This window comes from Cheilinus undulatus, linkage group 8 (genome assembly GCF_018320785.1).
Source record: "Cheilinus undulatus linkage group 8, ASM1832078v1, whole genome shotgun sequence".
In the NCBI taxonomy this organism is placed as follows: domain Eukaryota; kingdom Metazoa; phylum Chordata; class Actinopteri; order Labriformes; family Labridae; genus Cheilinus; species Cheilinus undulatus.
The window spans coordinates 26,973,156-26,997,358 of NC_054872.1; the positions used below are offsets into that span (position 1 = coordinate 26,973,156).

The following is a 24,203-nucleotide window of genomic DNA, read 5'->3' on the forward strand; positions in this document are numbered from 1 at the left end:
ATTAATTACTATACCTTCGTCACTTTGGTCTGAAGGACAGAGTGGTGACAGTGAGAGGGTCCGTCAGGTACGTTGACATTGCTCCAAGGTCAGCCACCATTCGCCAGTCCCTTGGTCTCCTCTCCAGTGTAGGAAAAAGTGTGTTTATAACCTTAATTTAACGTGAAACACAACAAAGCAAGGTAACAAAACCTCACAGTATTCTGTAGCCATTTTCACATATGGACTGGGGCTGTGTGATTATGGCGAAAATAATCATGACAATTATGATATTGAGATCACTATTATAAAACATGATTACTCGCTGATTTCACAACAACCTGGGCTGGCCGCATACATGGGACGCACCTCAAAGCACTAGGCCTACTGCGCCCTGAAACCCTGAAATATTGACAACACATGGCAAAACCCATGAACAAAACCACATGGCAAGTCGGATTACCTTGTTTTCATAAGCAATGGAAACTGTGATTGTTATTGAACATCAATTAATTGCCCTAATATTTCATTTTCATGGATAAATTTAACTTTTTGAGAGAGAAAAGACGTATAAAAGTGCTGACATATTCCGGCCTCCTCCAGAACAGGAGTCTCCTGTTCGCCAGAAACATAAGATGGAATATGTTGGCACTTTAAAAACGGGTTCTAGTTTACCGCTTTCACCTTGTGGTCAAAATAAAGTTAAAAACAAATTCATAGTAAGAGAGGAAAATCTTTTACTCAGAAAACTATGATTCGAGTTGATCGAAGAATATTCACAATGGCAAAGACTCAGCCAATGATCAGCTCCAGAAGGTCTAAACTTACCTGTGAGAGCTGTAACTACTGTATTAGAAGACACCTACGTGAAGCCAAGCTATCAGCAAGAAGCCCCCGCAAAGTCCAATTATTGAAATGACGTGCTGAAGACAGTACAATTTTCCAAGGAACTCATTGACTAGCCGACAGAGAAATGGTGCATCATTTTGAGGACCGATGAAGGCAAGATTGTTCTTTTTGGGTCGAGGTGCCGCAGATAGTTTGCCAGACAAACCCGAAACACTGAATTCAAGCCACAGCACACTGAGGACAGTGAAGCGTGGTGGCACAAGCATCATGATATGGGGATGTTTCTCATATCACGGTGTCATTTTATCGCATACCAGCAATCATGGATCAGTTTGAACACAACAAAATACTTGAAGAGGTCATGTAGCAATATGCTGAAGTTGAAATGCCCTTGAAATGGATGTTTCAACAAAACCACAAAAAACACACCAGTAAGTGAGTAGCATCTTGGTTCCAGAACAACATGATTAACGTTATGGCACGGCCAGCCCAATCCTCGGGCCTTAATCCAATAGAAAACTTGTGGGGTGCCAACAAAAATACTGTTTCTGAGGCCAAACGAAGAAAAGAAGAGGAATTGTAGAATGTCCTCCAATCGTCCTGGGCTGGAATACTGTTCACAGGTGCCAGAATTTAGTCGACCCCATGCAACACAGATGTGAAGCAGTGGTTATACAACAAATATTAGTTCAGTGATTTACAGGAAAGCGAAATCTTCAAGGATTCTTCAGTTCATACAGTAAATATTCTAGTTTGTAAAGAAAAATGCAGACACTGCTATTTTCCTTTTCTCCACTTTCTGTTAAGTAATAAATTTGATGATTTTTTTCTCCATGTTTTGATTTGGAAGAGAGCATGCAGTTATACCAATGCATTTGCATGTATGGAAATAAAAGTTATTTTAAGGATTTTGAGCTTTACTCACTTTTTAAAGATAGTGCTATTATTTGAACACAACTGAAGCTGTGTCCAGGAGTCATTCGAAAGAATGATGCAGAAATGGACAACGCAACAGTGTGATGACAATTTCCAACTTTTTCTCAAAACTACATGTACTTTGATTTATTTACCATCAACACACAAGAAAACACAACTAAGCAGCAGTGTCATTATGTGTCCACCATCACATCCCATTAGCTACATCAACTATTCCCACACTGGCTCACACTGGCTTCACTGATACATTTTACTGGGGGAGCTGGTGGAGAAAATTCCGGATAGTCAGAGTGAAAAATATGTCCGTCTACAGTCACGCACCTGTAAATTTCACAGGAGTTTCGTGTCTGTGTGAATGCACTAAGTGTGTCTTGTGTCTTTCTCTCCGATTTTGCCTGTTTCCCCATCTTGGTTGTAGCTTGGAGCGCACTATGTTTGGTTTTCTTGGTTTTGGTTCTTTATTCCCATTATGGTTTGATATGTATTTGAACACGCGGCTGTCTAGATCCTTGCCAGAGAAAGAGCTTAGCAGAAAGGTGTTGCATCAGAAAACAAGGCTCTGAATTGGCATCAGCAGACGGGTGTCATGTGAAATCTCCGGCGCCCTGCCTGCAGCCCTCTGTGCATCTTTCACTGTCTCGCTTCGCCTCTCACTCCATACTTACCTTTCTTTCTTTCATTCTTTTTTTTGGGGGGCTGCAACTTCTTCTTAAAAACTCCTCCTGTTGTGTTTATCTCTCTTGTTCTCCTTGTTGCTCTGCCTCTTTGCCCTCTCTCTTTTGCAGCCGTCCCACTGCGAGAAACCATTACAGCCCGACTTCTTCCTCTCTCCCTAATTGATTCCCTTCCTCTCTCCGTCTCTCTTCTCTCCTTTCTGTCGTTCTCCTGCTGTGAGCAGTCCATTGCCTTCATTTCAGTTTGCAGAGCTACACCATTTTCCCCAGTTTCTTTTTTCCTGCTATTTTCTTTCCTTTTTTTTTTTTTTTTTTTTTTTTAACATTTCTTACATCGCTGCTCTCCTAACCCCCCCTCTCTCCCAAATACCTTTGTACCCTCTGAACTCGAAACACACAAGGACAAAACCAGAAAGCAGGCATGCACACAGACGCCACTTTCCCAAACTAAGCTCTTTTGGATCCAAAACTCGACCCCACAAATATGACTCAACCCGCTTTCGTCAAATTTTTCGTTCGCTTTTTTCCCGTCACGATTTTTTGTTTATCTTAACATTTGAATGCTAACCCTCAGCATTTTTTAATGATAGCTCCTGCTTGTGTAAAATGGCGGCGCAAGTGGAGAGGTGGGATGGTGGAACCGTGTCAGTCTCTGCAGTGGGGCGTTCTGCCGACTGGAGACGCATGCACACACGCACACAATCACACGTTTAGCCATGGTGCTGCATGTACAATCACACACGCTGCATGTGTCTGACTGCAGTGCCGAGATGACACTGTTTTTTTTTTTTTTAAATACAGTCACACCACCGTAGACGCCATTTTGTGGCGCAGCACGCCATGACCGAAATTATGATGCTGAGACAGTCTGGTGACCTCAATGTTCAGTTTTTTTGGGTGAATAATGTGATTAAAAGCAGATCATAACACGCAAATCACACACAGTCGGGTAAACACGAGGTATGTCACAAAAGAACTTTTTAATTTTTAAGAGCAGCGCTGTGTTACGGAAATGTTTACTGATAATGATGATTTAAATGTTTACTGTAGATGGAAGTCTGATCCATGTGTTATGCACTTATCTTGAGAAAATTATACTTTATGATTATTTTAACAGGCCAGAGATGTTCAACATTGGAAAAACTCAATAAAAGAAGAAGAAGAAATGGTAGAATCAGGTTTTTTTAAAATAAATACAGTTTTTGATAAAGTGCCTAATTATAAGCATTACAACTTTTTTATTTTTGATTTAAAAAATCAGCGCAAATGGCCATCTGATCAAAAGACAGTATAAGAAACATTTCCTTAAATATGGATTGAAACCATAAATAAAACTTTTTTGGGTTCCTCATGCCCCCAGTTGAAAGACAGGACAGTGGAGCAGGTCAGAACCCAGAAAGGGAGTGGAGAAAGACGGTGTAAAAGTAGTAGAAGTCATCTAATATTTGTTTTCAGGGCCGATACCAATACACATTATTACCAGATACAGATTATGACAATATTAACTGGTATTTGGAACTAGGGCTTAACATCTGCAGGCTAGCCAAAAGGTAGTGGATTTCAGCTGTGGCAGGTAGGGCAGTTAGGCCTGCCCTCAAAGCTGACTGGGCCTCTGAGAAACTGAGTAAATGGGCCCGTCCCAGTTGTGATTTATTTGTACCAATGCTAGCATTCTTTCTAACAGTTTCCTCATACTGCAGCTGAAAACTGTGTCAAGCTTTTATGGGTTCAAATATTGAAAGCATTTTTTGTTCTATGCTCTTTTCACCACTATTTTAACTGCTTTCACCATTTTTTCCAGCCAGTTTTGACATTTGTACCTATTTTTAGCCTTTCTTTTCACCACTTCAAACTAATATTTGTCCCTTTCAACCCATTCTTTTCTTATTGCCTATTTTTGCCACTTTTAACCAATTTTAGCCAATTCTGCATCTTATAACATAATGTTTTGCCATGCTCAACTCATTTTGCCACTTCATTTGCCCATCTGCCCAAATTTTTTTGCCACTTTTTGCACTTATTTAATAATTTTTCCATTAGAGTTGTCTAGGTTTCTGCTACTTAATTTCCTGGCTCCCTGACATTTGTGCACATTATAAATTAGCTACAAAGTCTGACATTACTTTCCAAATGGTCTAGCTCAGTGTGCACATGCACATTGTTAACATCATCGAAAAAGGTAATCCTGTTTTAATAAAAGGGGTTTACATTGAAAAAAGACTATATTATATTACAGCATTCATTTACATCTTGAAGGATTAAAGATCTGTTTCAAGTAAATTTTAGTTAAGCTTTACCATATATAATGTTATTTCCAAAAATAAAATTGTGAAATTGTTCAACTTATGAAACCATACTACACTCATCACAATCACTTCTCCCTTGCTGACCAATCAAAATCAAGTGGGGCGGGCCGTCAGTTTTGTGAACATCAACGGTGGAAGGAAATACTGATCCAACTGATCTCAGGGGTTTATTTCCCATGTCTACCGCTGCTGCATATGCAATAATATGATTTGTTGAGAACATTACACCTAGTTATTTTACCTTGAATAAAGAAAAATATTAAGAACATGGAGTTATTTATTTACAATGTGGTGGATTCTTCTGAGAGAAGCAGAAGTCAGCTTCCTTAACCTAGTATAGGGCTTCTCAATTAGTTTGGAATAGGGGCCAGTTACTGAAAAAGGATCCAAAATGAAGGGCCTGAGAGACATCAACATTGCATGTGCTAAAACTTTTGTATATGAAATATCTAAATGTAAAAATATTTTTATAGCATCAATAAAAACAGTTATGGACTTCTTCATCTGTAACAAGCTCCTTAATAGACATAAATATGCTTTCACAGCTTCTGCGTCTATTATGAATTTTTCTTTTTGCCTTCAGCCACTGGTTCTGACACTGGTTTAGCTCTCGTTCTGTACAAGTCTGAAAAATGGCCGGACGTTTCTGCCCCAAAATCTTCTTGCAGCAAAGTGGTGTCAAAGATAGCAAGAGTTGTCTTGAAATACCTTCTGAAGCTCTCGGGACACCAATATGCATTTTTCTGCAGAGTAAGCACACAGACCTTGCACAAACAGATATGCTCTCCATTTAGATGCTGTTATGCATCTAATTTTTGTCTTTTTTTAAGTCTAAGAAGACATTTAGTCTGGCTCACATGCACAAACGTGGCTAGCGGTGATGAACTGTGTTCACTGAGATGTTCAGGAGAGGATATGTACAGGGACAGCTGCTACACCATCAGGGAATTATTGTGACGGATGATTGTACAGACATAATAAACATTATTTTATTGAAATTGGATACATTTTTAAAAAGTTGTGCAGGTCTTTTTTAAGCATTAGTAGTCAATAAACACTGGTAAGAAGAGCTCTGAAACAGAGGTTGGGAAACTAAAGACAGCGGCTGTGGGCACAGGCCCAAATTCAAAAGCTTACTAATTAAATTTTGAAGGTGCAGTGTGTAAAATTTAGGAATATTAGTAGCATCTAACAGTCAGATTCTAGATTGCAGTGATCACTTCTGATGGAAACGTGAAAATCAGTGGAATTTTTAAAAATTGATTTCTGTTATTTTCTAGCCTCAATGGTGCTGCAGAAACAAGCAAAAATCTAAGATGGTGGACCCCATGGGGGGACCCTCCCTGTGTATGAATAAAAGGCTTATTCTGAGTTGATAAAAATCAAAACAATTTCATATATTCAGGTGATAAAACACTGATTTAAATAGGCATATCTCTTTATGTTATGTTTCATTTTTACCACGTTTGTTCTGCTTAATGCTATTGGGCTAAATTTTACACAATGCACCTTTAAGACAACATAATGAAACTGAAGTCAAATTGCTTTTCAGAATGATTCACTGTACTACTGGATGATAACAAATGATTAATTCATTGCGTCAGTGTTAGATGGTAAACATAGAATTCATTTAGATTAAGAATGAAAACAGAGCAAGAGGGAAAGATGCAGCTCACAGTGGAGCAAAAGTACACTTAATTAATTTTTTTGTCAGCAATGTGTCAAATAACACACTGATAGAGCTAAATATCACCCCTAATAACCAAAGGCCAGGTCAGGCCTAGGCCTAGGCCCAGGCTGCCCACTCTAGGGACAACAACCCCATGCACACAGGGCGTGCTGACACAACCACCAAGCCACCGCCACTCCAGAATTCAACATTTTTGATTAAAAATCTCATACAAATAAACACAGCAGGCCTTTTTATTACTGTCTTGAGTAAGTCAAGGGAACTATTTCCATCACAAGAATGCTTCTTTTTCTGTTTGCTTTGCCTTGCCCCCCAAACAATCTCAGTTTCATCTACACAGACACACACAGGCAGCTCAGAGAGAGGCCCGGGCCCAGCGTGCTATTTAATGCTTCGTTAACCCCTCGATGGTCGTTAGTTGTACACATCCTGGGAGTAATTTGGTCTGTCTGTCAGGGCGACGTGTTGCTGCACAGGACCTGTAGGTACAAGATGGATATTACAGGCAAACACTGTGTTTCCTCACTAAGCCTTCATTTAATAAATCCTCTCTCCCACTGCTGTGTGACTCTGCAACAGATGAGCTCGGAGTGTCCCATTTCCTCTCCCGTAATCTCAGTCAATCGCTGCGGGATGTGGATAGGTGGTAGTTTTCTTGGAGACATCAATACACGCTTTGTTTTAACGTGTGCATGCATGCTTTTGTGTGTGTGTGAGTCGTCAGGGTTGTGTCAAGGGTGGGTTCAAGGCCACAAGTCGATTTAATAACGGCTACAATTGTACAGCCTCATCCCTGTTGCCTTTTTTTCTGAGGAGTTTCCGCTTTTTAGTCTCGCTACCTGAATTTCTTTGTGTCCTTCTCCACATCTGCTCACTCCCTCCCCATCCCTCCATCCCTCCATCCTTCCATCCCTCCATTATTTCCTTTTAGTCCACCCCCTGCTGAGAAAGTGACGCCCAGACACAAATACCCCCCTATCCCGTCTCTTTCTCCCTCCCTCCCTGGTTCTCTCCATCTGACCTTGTTTCAATCTTTTCCAACCTTCTTTTTCTTTCCGCCAAACTTTCTCACTGGAGTCTCCGCTGCCTTTCCTTTCATCTTCTGTCCACTTCTTGGTTTCGCTCTGTCGTTCTGAATTTTCTCCTGTGTTTTCCCCCTTCTTTTTCATTTCCTGTATCCCCCTCTTTATAATCTCCATCATTCTTACTCCTCCTAATTTCCATAACACTATCTTTTCCTGTTGCCGTGCTTCTCCAGCTCTTTTTTTATCCGACCTTTAAGAGAATTTGCATAGGGGACATATTTAGGGTTGCACAGCCAGTCAGTACTCATTTTTCATGGCGTTAGGCTTTGAGTAATGGTAAATACCTCCCCCTGGTCATTTGTCTGTTTCTGCTTCTTTTGTTCCACAGAGCAGCAGCTTTATGAGAAAGTTAAGCACAGAAATGACTAATCAGCAACTTGTTTCTTTACCTCAACTTTATCTAAGTCTTCTCTCTTTTCTCTCTTTTGCAGTGTTGGAGGGTTCAAAACAAATACAAGGTGAGATAAAATATTTTAAGCTTATGTTATTATTCAGAACTTTTTTTTTTTTTTGGATATACTGAAGAATATGTAATACCTCTGCATTTTTTATGTGTCAAACATTTATGCATGAATACAGCTTTAAAAAACAGGTTTATAAACCATCAACATGAAAACAAGAAATATTGAAATAACTGATGAATTTAAGGAATAGGTCAGACAAGTAATGCTTATTGCTAAAAGTATGCAGCCTGATAAAATTTCATCTGTAGTTGGAATGAATTTAAATCTAATTTATTAACTTTTCTAGAACGTTTTTTTCCACAAGATTTTGGAAACTTGAAAATTAAATCTGTCAAAATTTTCTTAAATAAGAAAAGTTCCCCTAAAACTACATCAAAACACTTCAAAACATAGGACTTTGGGAAATCTTTGAACTTCAGCTATTGCTTTCTATGTGTATAGCACCAAATACCACTTAACAGTCAGAGTTACTCTAATGGCTACTTAACAGTCACAGAGTTACTCTGATGAACATTAAACAGTCACAACAACAAACTCACTTTTGAATCCCAGGTGGATGCTGTCTGTAAAAAGGCACATCAACGTTTGCACTTCTTGAGGAAGCTGAGGAATTTTAATGTTGATAGCACTTTTATGAAGATGTTTTACTCTTGTTTTATTGAATCTGTTTTAACTTCTCTTTTATCATTTGGTACGGGTCCCTCAGTATCAAAAATCACAATGGATTGCAGAGCATTTTAAGAATCTGTAGTAAAATTTCAGGTCCAACCCTTACTGACCTAACTCAATCGTTCAAAGTTAGGATCCTCAAAAATGCCCAGTCTATCTTGGGTGATCACAGCCATCCTTTATTTTCTGAGTTTAAGCTGCTACCATCCGGTCGCAGATTCAGCCTGCCAGCATGCAGGACAAAAAGGCTAAAAAAAACTCTTTTGTCCCTGCAGCCATCGGTTTTCTAAGTGGTTAGCTGAAGCCCGTGTTATGTCTTATTATGTGTTGTTGTTGTATTGCACACTGCTTCTTGTGCTTCTATTTATTGTGTCGTTTATGCCGCTTTTATGATTGATCTGGATGTACAGTACTGTGCAGAAGTTTTAGGCATGTTTGGGGTGAAATTTGAGGCTGAAGTAAGGCGTATAATGGCGAGTACGCCCACCTGAGGGCCCCATTGGGCAGGAAGGAGGATTGACACAACCCAGGTCATGCTCTAGATGTCTTTGTACATTACTAAGGGCATGGGAAAATAATCTGAAGAAAACAAAACAAAAACCACAGCGTTAGGGCAGAGTTATGGGTAGATGAGGTGCTTAAACATAACCTAGGGTACTGTAAGGGCGGGTAGGAGGGTTGCCACAACCCCCTGATTGTGTGTATGTTCTAAGCACCTGAAAACTGTTGGTGGTTGCTGTGTGTATTACCAGGGGTGCAAAGGCCCAGACAAAAGAAATGCTGTTAAGCTCGACCTTGGTTGCTGAGTGACACACGTACATGTCAAATGTGTTGACATTGACTCTGGCGGCCCGTTGTCTTCTCTTCAGCCCGCGGTTGTGGAACATCAGGACCTGTGAAAAACCATTAGCACTTTACATGCCTAAAACTTCTGCACAATACTGTATGTCTTGACTGCTGGCTGCAAAACAGATTGCCCTTCACAGGGATAATAAAGTAAACTTTGAACCTTGACAGAGTTACACTAATGGCCACTTAACAGTCACAAAGTTACTCTAATATCCACTTTACAGTCACAAAGTTACTCTAATATTCACTTAACAGTCACAAAGTTACTCTAATAGCCACTTAACAGTCACAAAATTACTCATATAGCCATATAACAGTCACAGATTTACTCTAATATCCATTTAACAGTCACATAGTTCATCTAAAAGCCACATAACAGTCACAAAGTTACTCTGATGACCACTTAATAGTCACAGAGTAACTCTGATGACCACTCAACAGTCACAGAGTTACTCTGATGACCACTCGACAGTCCAAGAGTTACTCTGATGACCACTCAACAGTCACAGAGGTACACTAATGGCCACTTAACAGTCATTGAGTTACTCTAATAGCAACTTAACAGTCACAGAGTTACCCATATAGCCACTTAACAGTCCCAGAGTAACTCAAATATCCACTTAACAGTCATATAGATACTCTAATAGCCACTTAACAGTCACAGAGTTACCCTTATAGCCACCTAATAGTCATAGAGTTACACTAATAGCCACTTAACAGTCACAAAGTTACTCTAATAGCAACTTAACAGTCACAGAGTTACCCTTATAGCCACTTAACAGTCACAGGGTTACTCTAATAAGCACTTAACAGTCACAGAGTTACTCTAATGGCCACTTAACAGTCACAGAGTTACTCTAAAAGCCCCTTAACAGTCACAAAGTTTCTCTAATAGCCACTTAACAGTCATAAAGTTACTCTAATAGCCACTTAACAATCCCAGTTACTCTAATATCCACTTAAAAGTCACAGAGTTACTCTAATAGCCACTAAATAATCACAGAGTTACTCTAATAGCCACTTAAAAATCACAGTTACTCTAATAGCCACTTAACAGTCACAGAGTTACTATAATAGCCACTTAACAGTCACAGAGTTACTCTAATAGCCACTTAACAGTCACAGAGTTACTCTAATAGCCACTTAACAATCACAGCTTAACAGTCACAAAGGTACTCTGATGACCACTCAACAGTCAATGAGTTACTCTGATGACCACTCAACAGTCACAGAGTTACTCTAATATCCACTTAACAGTCACAAAGTTACTCTAATAGCCACTTAACAGTCACAAAGTTACTCTAATAGCCACTTAACAGTCACAGAGTTACTCTAATAGCAGCTTAACAGTCACAAAGTTACTCTGATGACCACTCAACAGTCCCAGAGTTACTCTAATGGCCACTCAACAGTCACAGAGATACTCTAATGGCCACTCAACAGTCACAGAGTTACTCTAATAGCCACTTAACAGTCACAGAGTTACTCTAATAGCCACTTAACAAACACAGCTTAACAGTCACAAAATTACTCTGATGACCACTCAACAGTCAATGAGTTACTCTGATGACCACTCAACAGTCACAGAGTTACTCTAATATCCACTTAACAGTCACAAAGTTACTCTAATAGCCACTTAACAGTCACAAAGTTACTCTAATAGCCACTTAACAGTCACAGAGTTACTCTAATAGCAGCTTAACAGTCACAAAGTTACTCTGATGACCACTCAACAATCCCAGAGTTACTCTAATGGCCACTCAACAGTCACAGAGTTACTCTAATGGCCACTCAACAGTCACAGAGTTACTCTAATAGCCACTTAACAGTCACAGAGTTACTCTAATAGCCACTTAACAAACACAGCTTAACAGTCACAAAATTACTCTGATGACCACTCAACAGTCAATGAATTACTCTGATGACCACTCAACAGTCACAGAGATACTCTAATGGCCACTCAACAGTCACAGCGTTACTTTAATTACCACGTAACAGTTACAGAGTTACTCTGACCAGTTAATCAATCAATTGGTCTTATTTGTACAGCACTTTTCATTGAAAATAATGTAACACAAAGTGCTTTACACAAACAGAGAATTTAATGAAAATAGGTACTGTAGTTAAATGCCCTACTCATGTAATGGAACAAAGAGCCTTTTCTTTCAGAAAAAAAGCACACCATGGACTTTTTGCCACAAATCTTGTTTCCACATGCACATCTGCAACCCACTGAAAAAGGCATTTTTACCTACTTTTGGGTCCCAGGCCACCTTTTGAGAATTAATGTTCTAGTATGTACATTCAGAGGATTAGGATAAGATGCAAAATTGTTTTAATTTGTCTTCACAGCTGTGGTGTCCCACTTTTTAAAAAACTTGACTCAGATTGAAAATCTTCCAGTGTGTGGCCAGCCTAAAGAACCTGTCAGCAAAATAAGCGCTGTATAAACCCTTTTCTACAGACAAGTGCCTTGTTTTGTTTTGTTTTTTTTTTCTTTAGATTTTAACATCTAAAGTTATTTCATGATGAGACAGAGCCAAACTTGACTACTATGAACCACAAAAGAGGCCAGAAAAAAAACTTCCTTTAACAGGTAGAAAGCTTGGACAAAACCAGACACATAAGCCCTCTTCACACTTGCACAAAGCTCATGAAAATTCCCTGAATTTTCCTGGGTGAGCTGCAGTTGTGAATGCAAACAGTGGACTTTTCCACACTGAATTTTTCCTGCTTGTATTTTGCCCCTTTCCCACACATCTCCTTGACTGACAGGCAAACTGCAGGAAAACTTCTCGCTGTGACAGATAAGTACAAAAAAGCAAGTCAGAGAATTTTCTGGGGAGGTTAAACTGAAATTTTCAAGAAGTGTTGCATTTGTGAGAAGGGCTTTAGGTGGAAAGCCATCCACCACACACAACTCAGGAGAAATAGAAGCGCTGTTTGGTGCAACTTTAGGATTTTTAAATTGAAGACAGTTCAGACAAAAGGTCCACATGCTGTTTACTCAGACACATGGTATTTTACTCCTTTCTCTTCTTCTTTTAGAAACTGCACGTCCACGTAGCGCCTGCTCCCTTACGACAGCTTCACCTCCTCTCCTCCTCCTCCTCCTCCTCCTCCTGATCACCTGACAGCCCGGACCTTCCTCGCCAACGCTGACCTCACCCTGTCCTCCGTCTGACGGGGAGACACTACTCAGAGTACACAATGCAATCTACACTCAGTGTACAGTGTAGGGACAGTGACTGATGCGACGTGATCTATGCTAAGCTATTTGCTAAAGACAGACATCATCATCGCCCCATGGCTGTTTACCAGTGAAATTCCACTAAAATCAGCTGTTTTCACCTGAATGAACGGGACCACAGCGACTCAGGGACTGACATGTTGAATCACAGTGATTAATTTCTTGTTGTTTTCCTCTCCCAAATGTTGTGTAAGTAGTAGAGCAGAATATTACACACAAGTTAGAACTCGTCATGAGACTCACATCAAAGTCTGATGCCAGAAGAACAGAACAATGGGCCTTTCAGGGCCAACTTTTCTCTCTTTTTGAGAATTTTTCTACATACTTTTGTATTTTCTTCTTTTTTAACACCAGCCTCCTGTCTTAAATTGGCCAAATGAACACCCAGTGCCGTACTGATTGGATCAGATAGATTTCAATCACTTACTGGTGACTTCTTGTCATTTCTGGATGTTTACACATAGATTTCTTAAACATTTTTACATCCTTTTTTATCTCATTAAGATAAGTAAGTTAAACCTCAAAAACTTTAAGATGATGTCCTCTGGAGAAGAAATTGAATATTCTGGAAAAGTCAGGCAGGGCTCCTGCGCCCCCTACTGGGATTGAACTGGTTTAACTGGAGTCGAACTGGGATGCAAACTGGACACTAGATTCTTGTGCTGTGTGGTTAATATCATGACTTGGGTCAGAGTGTGTCCTCTTTGATTGAACCCCCTGCTGTTCAGCCTCCACTCTCCTCTTTCTGCTGAAGACTAAAGGCCAAAACAGAGGGGGTTGTGGGTAAACGGCAAGCGTGAGCTCGTCTTGCTCCACTGTACACACTACAGACGACTGCAGAGGCGACTGAGTGATGGACGCTCATGTTTAAAAAATACATTGTTCAGATAAACACAAGTTTTTGTTCATTTTTGTGGTTGTTGTTGGTCTGTTTTCTTTGATTTTTTATCCTGCAAAGGATTATTGTTTTTAGTATTTTTCTAGTTAATTAATATATTCTGCCAAATGACATAAACAAGCATTTTAGTGAGAGGAGATCCCTGATATTTAGTTCAAAAAAGTGTATGAAAAAGGGCTTTTTGCTTACACAAACATTGATTTAGATTCTTGTTTATAAGTTATAAGTTAATTTTCAACAATACGTTCTGCTGCAATGTATCAAGTTTACTAATTCAACTGTGCAATCAATTTGTAATTATTCAGATTTTTTTTAATTGCTCAAATTAAAAATTTAAATAATCAATTATTTTCCTGAAATTTTTCAACAAAATAGAAATCAAAATGTGTATTTTCATTTAAATTCCATAAATTGAAATCAATTTTTATAAAAGATAATTAAATCCTCAAAATATTATAAGGAAAATTGATAGCTTAATTGCACACAGTTTCCTTTAAAAAAAAACTACATTGTGAGCACTTAATATATTTTTTTCTTGTCAATATTTTTCATGTTGTGAAATCAACTTCATTCTGTTATTATTGTTTCTTAAATCTGTAGGTAAACCAATGTTTGAATGTCTGTTAGTTAATATTAGTGTTGTAGAAATCTACTTTGACCAACGTTGTATTTGTTTTTTTATTTCTTTATGTGTATTTGTTCTGCTTTCACATTTTAGTGAAGAATGTCGCCTCTTCTGTGAAGAGCCAACTGCAATCTGAGCCTTTTTCTATGCGGCGAGACGACAAATAAACCTGATTGCATTCAAACGCATGGCATTGATTCTCATTGTATTGATATTTTTATGTGACCACAGATCAGTGACAGCACTCACACGTACACATACAGCTCTATTTGCAGAGCGCACACATGCAGTGTAATACACAGGGGCGCGGAGATAAGGAGACTTGAGGGACTGGAAATGACCTTGCGGTGTAAGAGGTCGGTGTAATGTGAGTAACCGGCTCGAATATTGAGCTGAGTTTTTTATCTGTGGACCTGATAACACTCAGATAACCAATAGACTCCCCCTGCTGTATAAATAGACCCAGAAGCATTATTGTCAATACATCAACCCTGGAGTACTAACTATATTTATTTTCAGTAAACACAGTGCTGAGGTTGAATGCAGAGCAAGTGGAGCTGTTTATATTTTACGTATAGAAGTGTGTACATCCAAACAAGCTGTAAATGCATTTCCATCGCTGTAGGCTGTGATGTAGAGCCTCTTGTGAAGCCAGGAAGGCAATTTCCTGGATAATGGGTCTAATGCTTCTATTTCATGGTTTATGATCCCTTCTGATGACATGTTTGTCACTGTGGAGGCATGTTATGAACTTGCCTTTGATTTTGACCTTCATGTAGGAATATCCACAGCCTGTGTTTTCATTTTGTTGCTATTGTGAGTGATGAAGTAAGCATACTGAAATCAGCAGAAAGAGAGGATACTTTTCGCAGAGGCAGTAAAGATAGCTTGTGTTCATGTTGTTTACTCCAGCTAAAGCTTTCATGTAATAATGTGATAAAAAGCTTTAGACTTACTTTAGTTGTATCAAGACCGGACATGCTTGAACAATAATGCCAAACAAACTCTAATTTTTCCATTTTCCTTCTTGTATGCTGTGTGACGGTGCACTAAAGCTGGATCTGCGCTCCCCCTCCAAAATAAACTTCATAATTATGGACGGATGTTGCCATATTATACGAATTTAGGAGATCGTAAAAATCCCACGTCAAAGCTCCCTCAGTGGCTTTCTGGGACGGCTGAATCATAAACAATTTTTAGGAGGACAAATTTAGTTTTTAACTATCTGCTTTAGAATTTAAAAAGAAACATCCTCATTATTGCATATCCATATTGCACCACTGACACAGTAATTACACTGTATTACATTTCAACACAGACAGTTCTGTTACCACAGGTTGGCCTACATCTAATTGGACCACAGCTTAGACTTGGACTGCCAGTGTTGATTACATCCACCAAAACATACAAGTCAGCCTATTAATAGAAGCAAATAATGCCATTTTATTTCACCATTACGTATTATATTTTTAACAGGCATCAAAAGTTAACATGCTTATTTTGTAAAGGTCTTGACAAATATACTGTATGGTTTTGTATTTAAGCTCAGTCATAAATCTGAAACGGGCTGTTTAACTAAAGGCAAGGCAACAACCATGTATTTTGTGTCCTACAGAAGTAAATGTTTAGGTCACAAGCACTACTATTGATTTTTGTAAGGATTTTTTTTTTTTTTTAACTTCTAAGAGTTTCTCGTTGTGTAATCAACATGTGGACCAGAAGCGGCTCCATTGTTGTTTGTATTTCAAAGCGAGGTGAACTGAAGTGAGGTAAGAGGGCGTTCAGCATTTCTACAAAAAGTGTCCTTCTGCAAACTGGAGACACCAACATGAAGAGATCCTTGAGAAAAATCACTTGGATTTTTTAATTTATATTAAACTTGGCTTTTTGTATTCTACTAAAGTTGAAGGATTTGTTAAAACGAAGCAATTCATATCCTGTGGGCAGTGAGGTATTAAAAGGCCAAGTATAGTTTTGTGGGCATTGTGTTTCACAAAACTTTCATCAGGGACATTTAAGCAAAACTTGGCAACGACAGTCAAACTGTAACTCCATAACATTATTATAGACTTGCTTAGTCTTTAAGCAGATGCTATATTTTTTAAGGATTTTTTTTTTTACTAAATTTTACTGTTTTTCTGAGACCAAAGTTTTAGATTGAAGGGCATAAATATACACATTTCTTAACATTTAGCCGTCCTTTTTAACCACAGCTGCCTGAAATTTCATCCATTAGGAAACTGGATTAAACCACAATTGACCTCTAAATCCAACAGCTCTGGACATTTGATATAAATAAAATCTTGAACAAAATCTACTGTTGGGTCATGCAGGAACAACGCTAAGTCATGAATGATGAGCGGAAGCCCTAATGGGAGAACCAATCATATATTTTATTTCACTTTATTTTGCCATAATAGTATACTATGGATGTTTTCTCAAGATTTTTGCCTAATTTCATGCTATCTTGGGGTAATACAGCTGCTTTTCCCGTGAAAATGTGCTAATTTCTCAAAATAGCTTGACTTTCATGCAAAGTTTTTTTTTTTTTTTACAAACTCCAAATAGGCTTTCATGTTTTTTGCACTGAGGAGAGTTTGTCTAAGAACTTTGCCATGAGCCCAGATCAGTGGAGGGCTGCAGTGATGGTTGTCCTGGAACTTTGTCCCATCTCCACACCGGATCTCTGGAGCTCAGTCAGAGTGACCATCTGGTTCTTGGTCAACTCTCAAACTAAAGGCCCATCTACCCTAGTTGGGTGGGGCAACAAGCTCTTGGAAGAGTCCTGGTTGTGTCAAACTTCTTCCATTTGAGAATTATGGAGGCCAATGTGATCTTGGGAGCTTTCAGGGTAGCATTTTTTGTAGCCTTCCTCAGATCTGTGCCTTGCAACAATCCTGTCACTAAGCTTTGCAGGCAGTTCCTTGACCTCATGGCTTGGTTTTTGCTCTGATATGCATTGTCAGCTGTGAGGTCTTCTATCTCAGCAAAGACTGAGAAAACGGGAAGGCACCTGAGCTTAAGTATTGTTGCAAAGTTCATTAACTAAAACTGACAAGACAAAACTAAGATGAGCTAAAATTAGATTTGTGGCAATAAAAAACTGACAGAAAATAAGTTAAGTTTCCTCTGCTGTGCATGTAAGATGTTTCAGTATTTTTATCATTTAAAATCAATTAAATTTCCTGTAAAGTAATGAAAAAAAAAAACTTTATTTTAGGTTTGTTGTTTGACAGACCACTGTGTTAGGAACCACCTGGCCAAATTTCCATCATGAAAAACATTAAAATTAAACTTCAAAACCATAAAAACTGAAGGCAGTAAAATCTGGGCATGTTGAATGAGCTGAAGCCACTCCCACTCCAAAAAATACGATCCTCTCAAACTATAAAAAATGCTTTAATGAGATCTCCCTATCAAGGAACTTCCTGTCAGGTAAACCCCTATTGACACTGAGAATGAAATGTTGGATTACTGAGTGGTAAAATAGTGTGCAATAAATAAAAGGAAAGTGGGAAAAAGACCTTATATGGGTCTTTGCTTGGGGCCCCTGCCGCTAAGACAGCAAGCAATGCAAACTGATTGAAAGTGGACTGCTGCTATAGCCATACAGACATTTCCCTGTAGTTATATTACATTCTTTATATTTGCACATGTCTACAGGCAGGTACTTCCATTTGTTTATGTTGTTTTAAACAACTGACCAAATTTAGAGTTGATTGACATTTTTTTGGTGATCTATGGCAGAAAATCAGTGAAGACAAAGTCTGTTAACTTTTGTTAATAATTGCTGCCTTCAGGCCAAAACCAAATATCTCCAAAATTACCACTTTTCAGGGAAAGGGGAGAAAACTGAGAATGTTTCAAGCAATTTAGCAAATGGTTATAGTCAGCATCTTTTTAAGACTTTTTATTGATTTAAAATGTGTAAAAACCCACTGACAGGGGTAAAGCGTGACCAATAGCACTGACTTATTGAAAAAAAAAAATCATGAGAAGCAGAGATAGGAGGTTTGGCCTGATGCCAGCATTATCCTGCATGTAAAAGAGGAGTAATAAAAGTTCCAGTGCTGTTATATTTTATATTACACTCGTAGAATGCCTCAGGTCCAATCAAATCTCTCATTCAGGACAAACTTTTACAGAATAAATCTCTTCAAAGTCTCAGCTGTGTGTGTTGCTTTATAAAACCCTATTACCAACATGAAGATAAAGGACTCTGTGGAAGTCTTTTCCAATCAGAAGAACGTCACTTGACATCTCTTGCACATATTGCGTGAACTTTTCCGCCACTTTATAATCAGATACAGAATACACTGTATTTCCCAGATTGAATATTTGACCCCTCATGTGGAGAGTGAAAATCTGACTTAAGATGCTAAATCTGTGAAGTGGGTTATAACAAGCAGACCCTCTACTTAAATGCCTTTAGATTCTTTAGAAGAGGAAGAAGATCCTCCTTATTTATTCCTAGACGTTTCACTTCACTTGTTTTTCTGCTGTCAGGATTGTTTCAATGTCCCTCACAGCTGATCAGTAGTTAAGCTGTACTTAAACTTACATTTATACAGAACTAAAACAGCAGCAGTGGGTCAGTTAAGGTTATATAACCTTAAAATAAAGAGACATTCATGAATTTTGGAATTTTCTTACACCATAAGGAGAAATAATTATTCCCTTTTGGGAATAAAATTACAATTACAATATAAAAATTGCAAGTTCAAACTTTTTCCTGTAAAAAAAGAGCTGAAACATGCCTAAAAAAATCACACATATTGAAACATTAATCAAATTGCAGATTTCAAATGTCACCTTACAAGAAAATAATCCTTAATGGATGAGTCTATTTGAAATAACACATTTGCATTTAGACATTCATTACCGAAGATGTCGCATGACAACACCCCCAGCTTTGGAGCAATCTGTTCCTCTTTAAAATGCTATTTGTTTTTTTTTTTCTTTTTTATACAGTGTGTTGTAATTTCCTGCATCATTTACAATAAGAGTCTTGCCAGAGGCATAAAAACACACGGTCTCCAGGCTGGTTTTCTTTACTACTTAATGTTTGTTTGTGTGTACCATGAAAGCCTCTGAGGATCTCCGATGAATATTTTTCAGCCTTGATGAAATGGTGAGCTTTTTAATTTCTAAGTAATGAATAAAGCAGCTAATGTTTCCTCTTTAGGTGTAAACACAGTTTGTACTCTTTTACTGCTCTTGTTCACATATGTCATGTAGCTGGTAAGAGTCTGTTATTACTGTTGTACGTTCAAAGTCCCTGTAAAGTGAAATCCAAAATTTGAGTCTTAACACACTATATTTGGAATAGGTTGCTGTAAATACGTGACAAAACTGATATCTGTGTGACTGAATTTTTGAAAGTTTCACCTCTTTCCGGGATGGGTTGAATTTGAGCATATATAGGGATGTACAACGTAACCAGCTGCTATGGAAATTACCCTGCCCTCCCTAACGCTACAACAATATACAATCGTTGAGCAGTTCATCTCAGTATAGTCTGTTGTTAGCTGATGTCACTGCCTTCCTTGAAATTAACAGCCAGCTACATGCTGTGTTTTTGTTCATTGTGAGGTAAATTTCCCAAATCTATCTGCCACGGTGGACTATGGGTCATTAAAAGTATCATTAAAGAGAGATTTGTACCAGAAAACCGTCATTTTGATCCCCAACTTCTTTCTCTGCTCTGGCACAGAGCCAGGCTCTGCACAGAGTTCACCACAAGGTCAGGGGGCAGGCTAATTCCTGGAGTGAGGCTCTACTTTTCACTTGAACCAGATGCAGCAGGAGCAAATGCTAAAGGTGTGTTTTAATCAATATTTCACTCTTCTTAAATCCTTGATGATTAAAATAAGTAGGTTTGGCTTTATCTCTCTCAAAGCAGTCACAGTTCAATCCCTCATGTCTGTTAGCATTGCAATGCTAAAGTTAAGTAAAGTATCTATTTCCGCCAAGTCTTTTGCAAAAAAGCCTCCAATACTAATCTACATGGGAGACTTTTATTTTGAAAAGCAACATCAGGAAATTGAGTGTTTTCAGTAGCAGTAACAACATTTCAGTTTTCAGAAACAAAGATGTCTCAAAAGAGAGAAAGGCATAACTTCACATAACTAAGAAAATGAGATATAAAGAATACCTGAAGAGATAAAATAGAATGAGAAAATAAAACAGAGGCTTTTTTTTATCTCTAAAGTGTCTGCTTTCCATGACATAAATGTGAATGTTCATCCGGTGGCTTAAAAAAAAAAAGAGTTGTGACATAGCAGCATAGCAGACAGAGGATTCCTCCATTCAAGTTGTAGTATTGTTTTTTTTTAATCGGAGAGGATCATATGTCTCGTGAGTGGGTGGGCTTCAGCTCATTCATCAGACACAGCCACACCATCCTAGAGCACATTTTACTGCCTCATTTTTCATGATTTTGAAGCTTAATTTTATAAACTTAGAAATGTTTTTCGTGACTGAAATTTGGCGTAGTGGTTCAGAACACAGTGGTCTGTCATACAACAAACATAAAATACATATTTTTTAATCACTTTACAGGGACTTTAAAGAAGCCTTTATGATTAAGTCACAAAAAACATGACAAATACAGAGATGGAAAGATTAAGACAACAGGAAATACATGAGCTATCTTGGTCTGAAAGTCAAGCAAAAACATCTGACTGATGTAGCCTCTTTTCCAGATAATTCAAATCCAAGGACACCCATAGAAACACTTCAAGACCTAACTTTAAATACGAAAAACAAGATGAGTAAGACGTCAAATGAAAGAGATAGACATAAATATTACTTCCATGCCTGATTTAAGGCATTTTGCATTGATTTATACCTAAAATTTCCCTTACAAGAGGCATGAATGCTTGAAATTGAGGCCTAATCTTTAAAAAGAAGAATCAGATGACATTGGCTGGGTTTTATACAGTCGAACACCTCTCATCTTTCTAACAGCCCACACCCTGTTTAACTTATGGCTGTTGAGTGCAAATGAGCTCCAGTTGAGTCGAGCTGAGCTGACTTTATTCTCATTTTGAAGCTTCACAGACCCCCAGCCCTTCTTTATATTAAAGCCAGGGCCGGTTGAGTGAATGACATTCTTGTGAATGCATCCCATGTGTTCGGCTACAAGCAGGGGGTCCTGGTTGTGTGTACTGGACTGCGAGCTGTGACAAACCCGGGATTATGAGCCTTTGCTTTTTATTTGAACACACCAGAACCAGACACAAATGAGAAAAAGTCAGTCACACTTCACATGACAGCAAGCAAAGACGCCTCCTCTCCTCATCCTCGCTCCTTTCCTTCCTTTTCTTTCTCATTTTCATCCACTTTTAAAGTGCCACACTTTGATACCGAACATCCTATTTCCCGTGTTCTGGTCGATTGGCTTTACACGCAGATGGGTTGGTAATTTGCATAGACTCAAAGGTCTCCCCCTACTCTCCTGATGCTTTCTGACAACGCGGTGTCTATTCATCGTCTGTGTTAAGCATCTCTCCCAGGACTGTGCATGAATTGCTGTCTCATGCTGCTTCAAGTCTCGTTTTACACTGTAGGAACTGCTCAGGATTGGATTAGGAACATATTTCCTTAGAAGAAAAGCATCACAGTCTGAAATGGATAGTTCAGTCTGATATCAAAGCCCATCATGTGTTTTTTTTTAATTCTACAAAGTCACACCCAGAGTGTTACAGTGATCTTAAGTCATGCTGAGTCCATTTCACACACACACACACAGTTCTTATCTGTTCTGTTAAAACCTCACAGTCCCACCTAGGAGATTGGAGGAGAAACACTAGAGTGAATCAGCAAAGCAGCAAGAAATTATGGGCCTTATTACAGAGGCGGTAACTCTTCTTATCCTTGAATCACCTTAAGAGGCTGCTGTGATCATACTTCCAGCAGAAAATCTGTCTTTGGAGCAACAATTAAGAGAAGAAAACAGACATAATTTCTTACTTCTCCAATTCATTTCACAAAAGTAGCTGAACATTAAAGTGTTTTGTTTCCAGTTTTGTAGATTTCAGACTCATGAATATTTAGTTTTGAACCAAAAACACACAAAAAGTAACGTACAGGACCCCCAGTCAGTACCCATTTCCTCTAGATATGCCACACAGATGTTTCTCATCTGAGTCAAATCAAACCGTTGTATGAAAGACTTGAGCAAAAATCCAAAGTTATAAACGCAGCACTGAAGGAAGTGATGACAGCAGTAGACAGTAGGTGGATACAGTAGGGAAGAAGTGGACATGAAGGATGAACCAGGAAAGTGAACATGATGGAGTGACAGCTGAAACAGGATGAAGATAAAACTGTGGATGACGACGGAACAGAGGGATAAAGGTAACGCACTTTAGGAAGCCATCATACAAATGTCAGCATCAATTTAGCATCCTGGGCATGCCTGCAGTGATGGGAGAGCAGGATGCACATCTATTAATGAATCGTTCAGTCGAGGAGGAGCTGGTTTCAAAGACCTTTTAAATGATCTCTCTTTAATCTATCATTTGAACATTATCTGGGTGTGCTGGCGTTATTAATCAGCTGAGATGTAGCGATAAAGTAGGTTCTACTGCAAATACATTTATTTTACTTCCTATATTTGCCCTTTTGAATAATCGATTAAATAGTTCATCCCCTTTGTGCCTTTTAGGGACATTTAAAAGACACAATTTGAGTGGTTTTCGGTGGAGATCCCTATTTGGCGTAACTGCCAACAACTGAAGATTTAAAAAGAATTCAAAGAACCACAGCCACACAGTGATTTGTCAGTGTTAAAGCTCCTCTGTAGATTTTCTTTGCTAGCAGATCGAAATTAATACTGATGTGCCTTTATGATCTACAAAAGCAGACAAGACCACAAGGAGAAAGACTACCTACTTCTATATGGTTATTTTTAATGACTGAAGCTGCTGCCGCAGGGTAGGTGTCCAAGTGATTAACAGCGTTCTGAATGGGGACAGACCCTTTTTTTTAAGTTTTTGACAGGAAGAATTATCCTGCAGGATTTTTTACAAGGGAAAAGAATAAGAACCTGACAATTAAATCTTTTTTAAAAAGTTAATGTTTGTTGCCAATTAAACAGAGCTGAAAAAAAATGTAAAGGGATATTTCAGTACTTTTGAAGTTTGGTCGTATGAGGTACTTGGGGATAGTAGTGCCATAAGCCTCCAGAGAATTCAGTGAGTGTTGCCCCTTCAAACCTAGGCTATGTAGTGCCACAGACGGGTATAGCTACTCTGTGTAGTTTCGCAGTTAAGGTAAAAAAAAGGGACAGACGGAAACTCAGAAGAAAGAAATAAAGGGAGAGAAACTTCAGTAGAGACTGGCTAGCTTACCTGGTGGTGCAGATGTGGAAAACTGTCAGCCAGTGCATGTACTATTGCTATGAGTGGTGGAGATTTCTGATCGAGGGTATCGGCTCATCAACACCTGCAACCTGCATCATCCCCCATCTGGAGATGTTTGTGTTTTACAGCCCTCTTCAACTTTCTTAAAATAAGATGGAGAAACCAAGCCACAGCAGAAGAGCTGAATGGGAATTTGTCACCCAAGTTAGTTTATGGCTGTTGCTTTATTCTTCTAAAGCCTGATAAATAGACAAGCTACGGTCGACACGATACTGAAACAAGAAAATGGGCTGAAACAACTAGTTTGAGCTTAATTTTTTGGGATTTTTTTCTCTGACGACGCCCCCAGATGCAAACAGCTGATCAGATACGCTGAGATGGAAGAGCAGGTAGCTGTAGCCAAAGCTTGCATTGCAAAATAGTGCCCAACACAAAGGTTTCTGGGTGGAAAGTAAATGCTTCAAATGCTTGTTCAACATAGCATGCAATTGAGCCAGCATTTTTTTCAGCCCATTATTGCCTTAAACTCTCTAAATTACACAGAGCAGATATTCCAATCTG

At 38.7% G+C, this 24,203-nt stretch overlaps 1 protein-coding gene across 1 annotated transcript in view; it reads left to right on the forward strand.

The window, feature by feature from the left end:
* The window catches only part of si:dkey-246i14.3 (ephrin A4), a 66,837-nt gene extending 52,385 nt beyond the window's left edge, over positions 1 to 14,452 (forward strand). The window contains exons 4-5 of the mRNA XM_041792497.1: positions 7,951 to 7,977; positions 12,550 to 14,452. Coding sequence (XP_041648431.1) covers positions 7,951 to 7,977; positions 12,550 to 12,635 — 113 coding nt within the window. The 3' untranslated portion in view covers positions 12,636 to 14,452. The remainder of the gene's footprint in view (positions 1 to 7,950; positions 7,978 to 12,549) is intronic.
* The last annotated feature ends 9,751 nt before the right edge of the window (positions 14,453 to 24,203 follow it).